General features: G+C 42.2%; 1 protein-coding gene across 4 annotated transcripts in view; it reads left to right on the forward strand.

Moving 5' to 3' along the window:
* The window catches only part of LOC148507805 (G protein-coupled receptor 143-like), a 79,038-nt gene extending 63,536 nt beyond the window's left edge, over nucleotides 1-15,502 (forward strand). For 3 of the 4 annotated variants that reach the window (XM_088445531.1, XM_088445530.1, XM_088445534.1), the window contains 5 exons: nucleotides 1,323-1,432; nucleotides 6,505-6,613; nucleotides 6,720-6,831; nucleotides 14,156-14,399; nucleotides 15,287-15,502. In XM_088445531.1, coding sequence (XP_088301657.1) covers nucleotides 1,323-1,432; nucleotides 6,505-6,613; nucleotides 6,720-6,831; nucleotides 14,156-14,399; nucleotides 15,287-15,396 — 685 coding nt within the window. In that variant the 3' untranslated portion in view covers nucleotides 15,397-15,502. The remainder of the gene's footprint in view (nucleotides 1-1,322; nucleotides 1,433-6,504; nucleotides 6,614-6,719; nucleotides 6,832-14,155; nucleotides 14,400-15,286) is intronic. The other variant, XM_088445533.1, reaches the window with a different exon arrangement.
* The last annotated feature ends 491 nt before the right edge of the window (nucleotides 15,503-15,993 follow it).

The following is a 15,993-nucleotide window of genomic DNA, read 5'->3' on the forward strand; positions in this document are numbered from 1 at the left end:
CATGTTTGCTGTAATTGGTACTGGAGTATATGAATAACCTTATTTTTTTTTAATAATATTTTTAGTGGTTCCAAAGCATACAAAATAGAAACACAGTTACACCTGACATAGTTTTATAATGCAAGTAAGGATCGAGAGTGATAAACATTGAAAGGTGTAATCTCAAATAAGTATTGCATTACAACAAATCCTAAAAAATAATGTAAATGAACAGTACAAAGTACTAGAGAAAAAAAATTAACTACTGTATATATAAGAGCACACTTCAGAACTTCACCTTTTCTCAATTTTCCACCTAGGTAATCTAAATCTCTGCACCCAGAAATTACATGGGCAGAGTGAAAAATGTAACTATCATAAAACCTAAATTAACCCTAAGCATTTGAAAAACATATACACGGCCTCTCACAGTGTTAAGACAATAATAGTTATGATAACCGTATGAACGTTCGATAATAGAACATAGTGTTGTTTCTTGTCTTAGCCAATGGGCTAATTTAGACCACCAGGGATAAAAGTGCTGACCCAGGGTAATATATATAGTACAAACCATGAGTAGTAGTAAGGGTAGGGAAGCAATTGCCAAGTGTTCATATACTGGGAAGACTATTCGCATAAAGACAGGAAGATTTCCCCATAAAATCAGAGAATTATGAATAACCTTAATTTAAAAGAAAAAAGGGGGTATGGGGAGACAAGATGGCGCTGCACTATAAAGAGGCTTCAGCCTTTCCACACTAAAAAAGACTTCTCCCTCAAAGTCTGAAAAATATAGAGCAAAAAAAATGGTGAAGTGTGGAAAAAATGGCGATGTCTTTTATAATTCATGGGTAATGTATTCAGGAACAAAATTTATATACTTATCTTCGCATGTCATGTGTCATACTCTTCTCTGTGCTTTTAATGGTCTGTGTGGTACCTGACCTACAAGCAGAATGGTTTCAATTTGCACCATTCACGTGTAAGTCAGGTGTGTCATCTGGATACTGTGGGGAGTATGTGGGACACGTACCAGGACAAACCTTAAAGATACCATTACAAGCTTGAGCTTGCACCATTTTTCCCACACTTCACCATTTTTTTGCTCATTCATTTAAAAGAGACTGTCTGTCTGGCATCTGCAAGCAGTGCACTGAAAGCGGGATTGATGTCTTATTCCACAGCTGCCACCAGCGAGACGTGCTCCGGAGCAATACAGAAGACCCCACTGAGCTGAGCACAATGTAGTGCTCAGCCAAAAGAAAACACCAGGTTGGGCAAGTTTACATGTTTGAAGAAGAAATATCTGCAAGATCTAATTTCTCATTTCTCTCTGTATTCAGATGTGATTCAACACAAGGCCTGGTCCTGTTCCACGATGTTCTCCTATATACCCCTCTATTACTTGCATTGTTTGTTAGCCCATTGCTGCTGAGAAGAGCTATTTCTGGAGGTAAGCAGACAGTTCTGTAATATGTTGTTCACAACTGCTGTGTAAATGTATTTTGCGCTACTGAAGGTATACAGCCAGACCTTTTATATGGGGCCCGAGAGACTGGCAATGCCAGGTTATAAACTTTGAAAGTGCAAGATCCCTTTTCACACTGTCAATCTCTTGCACTGCCACTTCATCGTTGCTAAAGGGAAGTCTCGCTGGAAGCGGCTGACCACTACTGTGCTCTTTCTACAGTTTCAGGTCTAATGGTCTGAGCATACTGGTGCTAGCAATGAGGTTCCTACATATGCAGTGTCAACATAATGATTGTCGGCATCCCTTTTGATAATATGAAGAGGTCAGTGCCGGCAGCATACATGTAGCTGATGGCTCCCCTTGCAATGAATAAATGGCAGTGGATAGTGAGTACATAATAGTGGGGGGAAGTGAGCTAAGGCTTGGAGGTCTGCTATAAACTGCCCATTATACTTTAGTCTACTGTAAAGTCAACAGTTTTATACATTAGCATGAGCTCGGCTATGTCTACTTGGCATACTAATAAAGAGGCTACAAGCTCATCTGTTTATCATGTTGTAGGCACCCCACTGTTTATGATTATGGTCTCAAGTATGATAGGATTGCTGTATACTGTGTTTTCAGTTGGTACCAATGTTGTACAGAACCTGGGATCAGTAGATGAAGAAATGGAGTGGAAGTAGACCATTGTAGAAATGGTATTATTAGAGGTGCAAGAAATAATAGAAAGCATAGTGGAATGAGTAGTTATGTCTGAATACTAATGCTTTTAAAAAATGAATTTGTTCTGATTATGGGAAAAAGTAGATTATGGTGAAAGAGTATGTATGTGTGTGGCTGAGTGGATAGGCGAAAGATAAGACAGAGTGATAATATTAATATCTTTATGGAAGACGGTGAGGTTGTATGGTTTGTTGAATCATAGAGATATATGGGTGGGTTTGGTTAATGCAGAGATTCCCAAATTCTGTCCTCAAGGCACCCTAATAGTCCAGGTATTAAGGATAACCATAGTTGGGCACAGGTGACTTAATTAGTACCTCAGTCTTTTAACCATCTGTACTCAACCATGGATATGATATCCCTAAAACATGAACCGTTACGGTGCCTTGAGGACCGAGTTTGGGAACCTCTGGGTTAATGTATTACAAGGCTTAACAAAGCATACAAATGAGTATGGAGAGTCTAGGGTAAATTGGATGATGTCTAAAAGAGAGGAGTATGAGCATAAACATATCAATTTATATATTTTTTGGAGACTGCAAGGTGGTGTGGTTTAAAGAATGAGGGAATGGGTGGGCCGTGGGGATTTGTTGGTTGATTGGTTAAAGTATTGCTGTGAAGTAGTGGTGCGAATAAGAGGGAAACTTTGGAGGCCAATATAAGGAGGACTAGAAATAGACTTGGTGGGAGGTTGTACGAAAAAGAAGTAGTAAGATGGTAACATATAACAAAATGTAGCGTCATTTATAATCTCTTAATGTACTATTTCCATGTTATGATATTTTGAAAAGCTATTAGAAGTGATTAGTAAAATAAGTACTGATGGATGCAGTGACTAGCACATACAATACTGTACAAAAGTTTTAGGCAGGTGTGGAAAAATTGCTGCAAAGTTAGAATGCTTTCAAAAACAGAAGTGTTAATACTTTGCATTTTGTTAATTTATAAAAATAAAGTGAATGAACAGAAGAGAAATCTAAATCAAATCAACATTTGGTGTGACTACCCTTTGCCTTCAAAACAGCATCAGTTCTTGTAGGTACACTTGTACAAAGTCAGGGATTTTGTAGGATTATAGTTGGGTGTATGATTAACCAGTCATACCAAACAGGTGATAATGATCATCATTTTCATATGTAGGTTGAAACAGTCATTAACTGAAACAGAAACAACTGTGTAGGTGTTCCAAGTCGCCAGCACGCCATGTTACTTACACATGCTCCAGGTGTCTCTCCTCCAGGTCACCAGTCACTCTTCCAGAAGCCTGTTCCTGGACAACGTACATGCCGTACTGGGACGGCATCTACAGCTGCTAGGAAATTGGAAAGGTGGTCTACGGCTCGTGATACTGAATGACGTTTGCTCCTCACCTGTAGATTCCATTAATCACCTGCCTTGCATCCATTGGTTCAGCACCTTTCTTAAGCCTGTTGGTTCATCGCCAGACTTGCCGGCTATAGAGTGTCTGTATGTGTCCTTCTGGTTCCTGCCAGTTGTGGTCCTGCTTGTCTGTGCTTCTTCTGCTGAATTCTAGAATTCTAATCCTACACTCTCACTCCATCATCTAGAGTGTTCATTTTGTGCTGCCTGCGTCGTTCCTGGGTTGTGTTGTGCCTGCAGCCTCGCCTCTCGTTGTAGTCATCTATAACATCCTCAGCTTGTTGCCATCTTGGCTACAAAGCCATATCCTGGCTGTCTAACTGCACCTTGGGCCACAAGGCCGCATCTTAGCCTGTTACCATCTCTGCTCTCAAAGCCGCATGTTAAAATCTCAGCTCTCAAAGCCACATCCCGGCTGTCTAGCCACACCTTGGCCCACAAGGTCACATCTCAGCCTGCTACCATCTTTGCTCTCAAAGCCGCATCCAGGCTGTCTAACTGCACCTCGGCCCACAAGGCCGCAACTCAACCTGTTACCACCTTGGCTCTCAAAGCCACATCTAGGTTGTCTATCCACACCTCTGTCCACAAGGCCGCATCTCAATCAGTCGCATAACCTCTAGTGGCCCTAGGTTAACTGTGTAAGCCTCTACTATCTCGAGTTAAGTCCAGGCAGCCACCTAAGTACAGGTGAATATCCAGTTCTAAGGGAACAGCAGGTGGCTGTTATTGGTGAAGACCTCGCCTTAGTGATTCTAGAGGTCTTACACGGTGAGTCCTAGGAGACCATAACAGTAGGAGACTTAAAGCTGGATGAGGAACAGCCAAACTCTGCTACAAAGGTGAGGCTGTGGAAGACCGTCTCATGTAACAGGTCATACACCTTGGCAAGAGTGAGCACAGCAACAAGACACAAGGTAGTTATACTGCATAAGCAAGGTCTCTCCCAGGCACAGATTTCAAAGCAGACTGGGGTATCAAGATGTGCTGTTCAAGCTCTTTTGAAAAAGCACAAGGAAACGGGCAACATTGAGGACCATAGACGCTGTGGTCGGCCAAGGAAACTTAGTGCATCAGTTGAGAGACACATCATGCTTACATCCTTTTTAAAATCAGAAGATGTCCAGCATTGCCATCAGCTCAGAACTGGCAGAAACCAGTGGGACCCAGGTACACCCATCTACTGTTCAGAGAAGTCTGGCCAGAAGTGGTCTTCATGTAAGAATAGCTGCCAAAAAGCCATACCTTCTACGTAGAAACAAGGCCAAGTGACTCAACTATGCACGAAAACATAGGAACTCGAGTGCAGAAAAATTGCAACAGGTGCTCTGGACTGATTATTTGGCTGTAACAGAAGGCAGTTTGTTGGTCGAAGGGCTGGAGAGTGGTACAATAATGAGCATCTGCAGGCAACAGTGAAGCATGCTGGAGGTTCCTTGCAAGTTTGGGGCTGCATTTTAGCAAATGGAGTTGGGGATTTGGTCAAGATTAATGGTGTCCTCAATGCTGAGAAATACAGGCAGGTACTTATCCATCATGCAATAGCATCAGGAAGGCATCTGATTGGCTCCAAATTTATTCTGCAGCAGGACAACAACCCCAAACATACAGCCAATGTCATTAAGAACTATCTTCAGAGTAAAGAACAAGGAGTCCTGGAAGTGATTATATAGCCCCCACAGAGCCCTGATCTCAACATCATCGAGTCTCTCTGGGATTACATGAACAGACAGAAGGATTTGAGCAAGCCTACATCCACAGAAGATCTGTGGTTAGTTCTCAAAAATGTTTGGAGTAACCTCCCTGCCGAGTTCCTTCAAAAACTGTGTGCAAGTGCACCTAGAAGAATTGATGCTGTTTTGAAGGCAAAGGGTGGTCACACCAAATATTGATTTGATTTAGATTTATCTTCTGTTTATTCACTTTGCATTTTGTTAATTGATAAAAAAGAAATTAACACTTCTATGTTTGAAAACATTCTAACTTTGCAGCATTTTTTCCACACCTGCCTAAAACTTTTTTGCACAGTACTGTATGTTTAATGTATTCTAGATCTAGTGGTATAGCCAACGTAATTAGTCAAACTTGAACTTTTATAGAATTGCTAAGTCTAGAACTTGTCAAAATAGAAACAAATATGAGTAATAATGTTAACAAAAAATAAGAATTGCAAAACTATTCATAATAGGATAGAGGATAGAAACAAAGATAAAAACGTCATAAAATTAATTTATAAGGAATAAATAATGAAAATAAAATAATTATATGAGTAAATATAGAAATTAAATTGAGATGTGAATAAGTAATTTCAAACCTGTTTCACCACCAGTATATATATTCACATAGATTTAATTTGTGTTTAACTGTTGTTCTTGTATGCTATTCTCATCCTATTAATCCTTCTTCCAAACGATCCTGCTCACAATCCTGCTTCCTATGTTTTTACCCCCTCAGACACTCTAACCCTCCTATAATCATTTGTCTAAAGTACGGAGCCCAGCTTCTGTACAAGGTAACCCCTACCAGCTCCAACAAGCAACAGTCCATGGTTATGGACAGTTAAGTGTCACTTTGTATCTAGGTTTACTAGGTGAAGGAACTCCTGTTTGCAGTGCGTATATACACTTGCTGCATTTGTTTAAAATTTTTTTTTATGGAGAACAATACAGACTTGAAAGGACATAAAATGTATAGTGTATAATATTTGATTAGTCTTACATGTAATGATAATAGTAGTTCAGGAGTTCAGAGTGAAGCCTTGTGTTTAAAAAAAAAATATATATATATATATATATATAACTTACTAAACTGCATTGTTCATTGAAAACTTTATTATCAAGTATATGTATAATAGAAGTATGCAAATGATTCAAATACTTCATATTGGAACAATATTTTGTCTTAATTTTAATTTTGAATGTATGATTTTTTTTATACTATTCACCTGGCAGTGCCAGCTGTCCTTAAGATGCAATGTGGGGTATACACTTGCAGCGAGCGGTTCAAAAAGCAGAATTTATGTAGGAGGCTCATGCAGATCAGTGGTACCTTTATAGCCTGGTGAGTTACATTTTTCCCTGTACTGTTGGCAATTACAGTCTCTCTATGTTCCAAAATACAGAATGAAAGGTATTCTATATTATGGTATTTATTTCTCCACCCACAGCTGGCTTGGAAACCTGATATGTGACTTCCTGCTGCTTCTGGTGGAGGTTTGGGGAACCTCACAGCCTCCACGGCGGTTACAGGTTGCTGCCATAACTACTCTTGTATTTACGGTAACAAATCTCTCCAGAAACCATGCAAATTTAATGGCTCCAACATTTGTGTATTGCACATTTCACTGATAAAGAAAACACTCTGCGTAACTATTTTTGAGAATTGTGATCAGTTCTAACAATGCACATACAAGCAAAATATAAATGTCAGACTTCAAACAACCTGACTAATGTCCATTTTGAGCCATCAATTTTAAGTCTGCCCCCCTTCCCCCCCAATATTTGTACTCTTAAAATTTTGGACTAAGGAAAACTTACATATGCATTTTGTCTGGAAGCTCATGACAGTAACTTGCTTTGCAGCACAATTTTTATTTTATACATTTTGGGTGCAGCAAGGACACATTCATCTTCTTATCTGCCCAGCTCCTCCTATGAGACTGAGCAATATATATTTTGAGCCTCCATAATAACTATAATCCTAAGAAGATAAGCTTGCACTTGCCTGTATTATAAACGGGCATGATTGTGTAACGATAGCTGCGTGATGTCACAAGGGTGGAAAAGTTGCATCTATGGGGTGAGATTGCAAGTTTTTCTTCTATGTTCTTAATGTGCTTACACATGGTACGATATCTATGAAGGATAAACGATATATCGTTCAACGATATACTGTTCATATCGTTAATTTTTGTGCAGTGTACGACCAACGATGCTTGTTCCCGCATGAACAATATCTATGATCGTCTGTACATGCAGGCCAACTTGCATGATATTGTCAACTTTGCCTGTGCAGAGATGTGGCAGGATGACTTCACTGAAAGATATCTTTCAAGTTGTTGGTGGTACAGATCATACTGTGGGCCTGATTCAGAGCCGGACGCTCTAACCAGAGCGCTCGCTCTGAATCAGGGCCCTCCTCCATGAAAATGGAGCGTCCTCCTGGACGCTCGCATAGCTGTGGGTGACCACCCACAGCTTATGCGAGCGTCCATGATGATGGTCGCGATGGTCAAAACCATCGCGACCATCGGGCTTGCGACAGAGACCCTGCGGTAGGGTCTCGCTGCCGCAAGCCCTGGAGTGATTTTGGCTCTATCAGAGCCAAAATCACTCCCACTGACATCACTAGTGATGTCAGTGGGGCCGGCTTCAGACGGTAGGCGTTCCCATGGGAACGCCTCCGTCTGGCAGCCATGCACCCGGCACGCCCACCAAAGGGGGCGTGCTGTCAATCAACATCGACCGCACGCCCCCTTTGGTGCGAGACCCGGAGCGACGGAGAGCCCGTCGCTATCCGGGTCTCGCACATGCGCACGACGGAGCTCTCTCCGGGTCTCGCACATGCGCACTGGGGCAACATCGACGCGCTTGCGAGCGTCCTGCGCTCGCGAGCGGGTCTGAATGACCCCCTGTGTGTATGCAGCATTATGGTGCATACACACAGTCAGATCTGTCAGATGAACGATTATACCCAACGATTTGAATGATTTTAGACAGTATTAAAATGAATGAAATAGTCCAAATCTGACTGCAAACACATCAGATGTCAGATATCGTTATCTGACAAGCGGGAGCGCGCATCGTTGTAGGCTCATATGTCAGATTTTCTTTCAGATATGAATGATTGAACGATTTTTAAAATCGTTATCGACACAAAATCTGACCGTGTGTATGCACCATTAAGGTGTATACACACGGTACGATCTGTACCACCAATGACTTGAAAGATATCTTTCCAAGATATCATTCATAGATATCGTTCAAAGATCTTTCAAAGATATCTTTCAGTGAGTCATCCTGCCACATCTCTGAACAGGGAAAATTTACAATACCGTCCAAGTTGGCCTGCATGCATGGACGATGAAAGATATCTTTATCGTCCATGCGGGAACGCGCATAGTTGGTCTTTGGTTCAATCGTTCACTGCCTAAAAATGAACGATATATCGTTCAATGATATCGTTATCGTTCAGGAAAATCGTCCCGTGTGCATGCAGCATTAGATGGACTTTTCTATAGAGATTTCTCCAAAGAGCACTTGTTTAGATTTAATTTTCTATTTGTGTCACAAAAACATTACATTATGTTTAAACAGAGTTATCTTTATTGAAATATGAGAAAAGACAAAAAATTTCGAGTAAACATCCCATCAAGGTAACATAACAAAAGAGCAATTGACATTACACAGTAAAATAAACATTACATTATATTTATGCATTTTACCTATTCTATTATTCCAAACAGTATTGTTAAACCTGTGATCTTGTTGGGGTTTTTTAAGTACAAATTATCAGTGAAAAAACACAAAGAAGGTGACTGTTTTGAGATTAGTATTCTGCCTTTATCTTTTCAAATAAGTTTGTCTCTTCTTGTTGAAGTTACATGTTAAGCTAGGTACACACCTATACAATAGTCAGACAGATCTACCGATTTCCAACCCGTTCACGAGATACAGTATTTTAAGAGTGTATACTCGCCGACGATCATGTTTTATCGGAAGAGAACTGTTCGCACCTGAAGACTTGGTTTTATGGTCATCCAAATCTTTAGATGCGATGTACAACGTCAGACAAAATATGAAGTATGTACACACTACCGACCATTCTCTCCAATACTTTTGCTTCTGCTACTACAGTCATGGCCTTTTCAGCAGATGGTTTTAAAAGTTGAGGATCACAGAAGGAATGGTAGATTGTAATAGTGTGTATGCATGAATCTGCACCTTTCAGTCGTAAGTGTAATTGTAAGAAGAATTGCATCTCAAGTATGATTGTTTGAAATCTGCTTTGAGAGAGACCAGGTGTTAGGGCTCGTTCAGCTACGTGTATTTCTCATGAATTTTCTGATGGTCACATTCTGCTCACACTGATCTGAAAATTATGCAGGTAGCACGGTTTGGGTTGTGGTTAGCATTACGGGATGTCATAATTCCAGCATAGAGAAAGCTGGTGGACAGAATCCCGATGGCTGCAATTCCGATGGTGAGTATTAGGGTTAGACACATTCGGGGGAGGGTTAGGCTGTGGGAGGGGACAGTTAGGGTTAGGCTATGGGGAGAGGGGCGGATCAGGTTAGGCAGCAGGGAAGGGTTAGAATACTTACGATGTGGGGATTCTCACCACGAGCATTATCAGCGCCGGGATCGCATACCCAACCCAGCATTACTGCCTTACAGCGCGGAGATAATGAGTTAAATTCCTGTGCATGGCACTATCTGTGTGGAGTTTGTGTGTCCCTCCCATGTGTTTGCGTGGGTTTCTTATGGGTGTCTGGTTTCCTCCTAAAATCCCAAAACATACTGGTAGATTAATTGAATTCTGACAAAAAAAAATAACCATAGTGTGTATTCATGTGATAGGGAGTATAGGGCCTGATTCAGTGACGGACGCAAAGGCAATTACTCACGTAATCGAGCATTTGTTTGCCATCGTGCATGCATATAAGCCGCACTGCGCGTGCGCAGAGATCGCACTGCGATCATGGATGCACATACAGTAGGAATCAATCGCAGAGTAAGTGACAGGTTGCCAGCGTTTTGGAGGTGGTGACAGGGGGTGGTCAGAGAAACGCAGACATGTCTATCCATTTAAACGCTGTTATATGGGCGTGCATAAAGTAGCCACTGCGAATGAGCTCTCAAGGCTGAGGCAGGTCTGACCTGCCACAAGGCCAAGATAGCCGCTGATGTGCAGCGATGTTACAGATATTTTCACAGGTATGCGCCATCGCACGCAGGTAAGAAGGCAGCAGTGAGCGTCCTTATGCTTGGGTAATCTTTGCAGACATTAGCATATTTTCGCAGCTGTGTTGCATGCAAAATCGCAGCTGCGATTGCATTGGCGTCCATCTCTGAAAAAGGCCAATAGATTGTAAGCTCAACGGGAGCAGGAAAAAAGAAAACGATCTAGCCACAGGCGCTATTGAGGATAATTGTCAATAAACACAGACTGTGTTTCACGCTGCTGTTAATATGGTTGCTAACCAGAAAGAAAGTACAAATAAAAAAGGTAGCAGCGCTGCGAAACACAATACACAATGGTCTAGTTAAAATTAAAAATATATGAGAAAATAAGTATTCAATTAAAAAAATTGCATTTATTTATACAATAAAACCATCAATGCCCATAAATATATAAGGCATCAACAATGAATATATCACACACATAAATACAGAAGCAATAGAAATTATTAGTAAAAAATAATAATAATAACCAGTGAATAGACAAATTTCTGTATGGTATCTGTAATCATATGCCTCAGCAGAATCAGTATGTAATGCCGGCGGCTGCCCGACAGCGGCAGCCCGAAATCCCGACAACTGACAACAAGTACCTTAACCCTCCCCTCTCCTTCCCCCTAACCCTAACCCTCCCTTAGTGGCTCCTAACCCTAACCTCCCCCCTTAGTGCTTAACCCTAACCTCCCCCCGTGAGTGCCTAAACCTAACCCCCCCTCCCCGCACCCTAAACCTAACATTCCCGGGGGATTGCCTATCCCTAACCCCCCCTAGTCGTACCTAACTCTAACCCCCCTTTTCTGTACCCTAACCCTAAACCTCCCGGGGGTGTGCCTAACCCTAAGTCCCCCCGGGGGTCCCTAAAGCTAACCCCACCCCCCCGCAGCTACACGCTAAAACACCCGGCTGACCTTCGTTCGGTATGCCGGGTGTCAGGATTTAGCCCCATGTCGGGATGTGGTTGTCAGGATATCGGTGGGCGAGATAGCGCTCGCCGGTATCCTGACCACATCCCGCCTCAGCACATAATCAGACAGTTAAGTAGATAGCAACTCTGTATCATCAATTGTTGCAATAAATAATGTTGAAACACTGTTTCTATTGATAGCCGAAGATCACCACAATTTCATGGGTTTATCTGACTTGTGGCACAATCCAATACTGATTTGTTTCTTTAAAAGCTTCTAAGCTCCACAATCACATAAATCCTTATGGCACGTTTCTTTTAACTATAATGTATATTAAGGGTCTGATTCAGACCCGCTCTCGAGCGCTCGTAAGCAGGTCGATGGTGCCCTGGTGCGCATGCGCACGACGGAGGAAGCTCCATCGTGCGCATGCGCAAGACCAGCATAGCGACAGCCAAGCTGTCGCTATGGGTCTCGCACCAAAGGGGGCGTGCTGTCGATGGTGAGTGACAGCACGCCCCCTTTGGTGGGCGTGCCGGGGGCGTTGCTGCTGGCCCCTTTGGTGGGCGTGCCGGGGGCATTGCTGCCGGCCCCACTCGCTATGGGTCTCGCACCAAAGGGGACATGCTGTCGATGGTGAGTGACAGCACGCCCCCTTTGGTGTGCGTGCCGGGGGCGTCTGGGGCCGGCCCCACTGACATCATTAGTGATGTCAGTGGGAGTGCTTTTGGCTCTGATAGAGCCAAAAGCACTCCTGGGCTTGCAGCAGCGAGACCCTACCGCAGGGTCTCGTCGCAAGCCCGATGGTCGCGATGGTCTTGACTATCGCGATCATCTTTTTGGCCGCTCGCATAAGCTGTGGGTGGTCACCCACAGCTATGCGAGCGGCCAGGAGGCCGCTCCAATTTTAGGTAGGAGGGCCCTGATTCAGAGCGAGCACTCTGGAATCTGGCCCTAAGTTCGGTCCACAAATAAGAGTTCACAAATAAACAGGGAACATTTAAAGAGCTTCTTAATCAATTTTGCTGGGTGAATATGTATTGTAATAGAGCCTAAAAGTCGCGTCCGGCTAGAGGCTAACTGATCTCAATGCCCGAATGCCCAGGTAACCCGCACTTAGGGGCACTTGGGGGACACCCCCACATATCACAGGTGACATATCAGTCTCCACGCACAAGGTCACCATCGGTTCAGATACCAACACAGGCCTCCTGGCTTTTCTCAGCTGTCATCTACGTGACACTAACATTCACTAACCAGCTGATATTCTATATAATTAAACTGTGATACATTGTCTGAACACAAAGTTCTACTAACTCTTCCTGGCTGTATGTGGAGTACATGTGATGCTTTTTCAACTAACCCAATGCTTATTATGGTAGCTGTTATTTATTCATTTTATTCATTGCTTAATATTGTTGACCATTTCTTGACCCTGCGAGGTACCATATATATATACACGAGTAATTTGCATACTTACAAACGCAAAAGGTTCTAGATTTATCAATTGATTCTTTTATGATTTAATTGTTAATTCTCTATTTTATGGTATTTTTAGAAGTGTTTTTATTAAATATTTTACCTCTGTTCAGCGCTCTCCATTTGTTTTATTTCTATTTAATACCTCTTTTACAACAAAGTGCTGGGTCTGATCCGGGAGTTGGAACACTGTTCCCCAATCCTGATCAGACCCGGCATAGAACCCTTTCAGACTGCAACTCCGACCCAGGTTATACCCGAGTCGGCGATGTTCACACCGGAGCCGGGTCTGCAGTGACCTGGCTCTTCCAGCGTTGCAGTGGATGCTTGGAGATGTCATCTCCAAGCGCCACTGAAGCCGGCCAATCAGACGTCATGCGGCACGATCTGGGTCATCGTGACCCAGATTCTGCCATTTACACTGCAGGGTGGGACGGGAACGATCCGTGGCCAACCCTGCAAAATACCAGAGTTGGATCCCCGGGTCCCTGGACCTGGGTGGATCCATTTACACTGACAAAAATCGCGCCCAAACCCTGGGATTTTTATGTCTGTGTAAAAGGGATATAAATAATGGGAATTTTTCTAATACTGCTGCTCTACTGAAAATCAGAGGTGTGTAGGCACCAGGTTTAATGAGCCCGACACCTGCACGATTTTGAAAACCATTTGATCGGCATGTAGAGGGAGAAAATACTCGCAACCCTTATGTAGGGGATTTTCTGATGCACCTGATTTAGATTATGGCCAGTTAACCACTGGTGTTAAACACCAATCTAAAACATGATCACGTTTATCGTGAAGTGTGTAACTAGCACTTACACCTGCGGTTGTGAGGGTGAGTCAGTGGAAGACATTGGATTGAACATTCTGCATTCATTTCAGTGAACATAAGTAATAGAAGCATGCAGTGTTCAAAAGTTGTCCGCACAGCTCGTGATAGCAAGTGAATGCGAGTCTGGGGCATTATAATAAATATGTTCCTTCCACATACACCCTTGCATGCTTTTACTGGTGTTACAAAAAAAAACCCTTGCCCTTGTAAAAGCATGCTTAATGCCACTCAGTAACTGGCTAATGATCACAACTTCAAGTTATCCTAAAATCTCTTCTGTACTAAACTTTCTGTATAATTTTATTTATTATGTACTCCTCTTGTATGAAGTAATATAGTGATTTGGGTTTTTTACTGCTGTACAATGTTATGCAGTGTGTTGGTGGTTTAAAGATAAACGACAATAGTGTGCTTTGTGTTTCAGGGTATCTTGAATCCCATGTTTTGCTCTGTACATTCCCTGGCTTTTTTTGGCTGGAGGAGTTCTGCTGCCTGTGTGAGCCAGAGTAGTGTCGCAGCAGAAACACCTTCTGGGACCGGTCTGGAGGGGGAGAATTCCTCATTAGTAGAGGAGGGACATCATTTGTTGAGGACACAGTCTGTAGAGAACACAGGGAAACTGTCTTTCCCAAATATATTAAAACTGATGGACTCGTGCTCTTCTGTGGGTGAGTAATGGACAGGCGCTCATAGACCTGATTTATATAAGGGAATAGTGAGATATCCATAAATAAAGTTTTTATAGTTATTCAAAACTGCCATACTGTGTCACTCGGCGGGGCCATGGAAGCTGGCAGAGTGTCAGATTATCACACAGTAGTGAAGTTCATCATTTTGTAAAACTCTCTCCCTGTTTAAAAAAATATATAATTGCATATTGGGTCCAAGTATCTGTAGGAAGCAGCCCACCCTGTATTATTTGCATAGCTACCTTCACAAACTATAGTTCATTCCAGCCAATCAGAGTTCATTATAAGAAATCCTGTACTAGTGCTAAAACGAATACACTGCAGATTGCTACCTAGCAAAAGAGCTAAATAGTGTGAAAGATTATGGCTAGATGAACATGACCGTCTACTGGCATGGTGCTGTTATGCTGACAATAGTACTGTCAGGGATCTGCGGTCAGGAGTGGCAGAGCCTCCCCTGTAATAATCCCTCTCCAATCACACTCCCTGTCATGCTCCAGAGTTTTGATATAAAAATTGTGTTTTTATACATGTGTGCCTCCCCAGCTATTGACCTCACAGCATGTTGCTGAGTACTGTATATGGTGGCCATTATCCTCTGTGATTGGGCATGTTAATGTAAGTGCTGTATTTCTTGTGCAAAATATTATTAATATCCATAGCAAATGTATATCCTAGATGTAACCTTGTCTGCCTCACTGTGATCTGCACTGCACTTAAAGTATATCATTTTTCTGAGATACTGTGACTCACAGAAACAAAAAAAGCCTCCTCCTGTAGAATAGGAAACATTTGGATTATATTTTTGACCTGAGGGTGTATATGCATTGTATCACAAGTAATATTTACTTCTGTTTTTTCTCTAGAATTCAGTTGCTCTGTCTTGGAGAAAGATGCAGTAAGGCTCCTGGGAACATGGGACCCCGTGCCGGTCTCTCAGGATAGAACCGAGTTCCAGCCACAGCACTCTGTCTAAAACCATGGAACAGTCACAGCTAATAAAGCCAATGTGGTTACACATTGCGTCACACACTCCACAAATGGACTCTAAGGGGCATATGTATCCAAGCTTGATGTGAGATAAAATTGTGAAATATATATCACCAATCAATCAGCTCCAAACTATCATTTCTTAAACACAGCCTGCAAAATGTAAGTTAGAAGCTGATTGGTTGGTGATATACAGTATATCTCACAATTTTATCTCACATCAAGCTTTGATACATATGCCCCTAAGACAGTAGCTAAGCATCACTAACCAGCTTTCCTGAACTGATTGATCGGCCTGAGGTGTATCCAGTTTGTTAAATAGTGAAAGGCTCCTGCACTTTTTGCATAGAAATGCTATTATTGCTGAGAGATGTCATCTTCTGGGAAGTTATTTCCTTGTCCGATTTCATGAATACGGTATTACTGTAAGTTGAGATACACTTCTCTCATGATAGGCACAGGACATTTAAAGTGTATTATTTATATAAACTGTTATTATATCTTTGCTGTAAAACAGACTTTTCCAGTACTTTGCCATATAGGTCGTAAACTTTATATATTAGAGGTGTCTATTCAATTAGCA

The sequence above is a fragment of the Taudactylus pleione genome, unplaced genomic scaffold (assembly GCF_031769625.1).
Source record: "Taudactylus pleione unplaced genomic scaffold, aTauple2 ptg000381l, whole genome shotgun sequence".
Classification (NCBI taxonomy): Eukaryota; Metazoa; Chordata; class Amphibia; order Anura; family Myobatrachidae; genus Taudactylus; species Taudactylus pleione.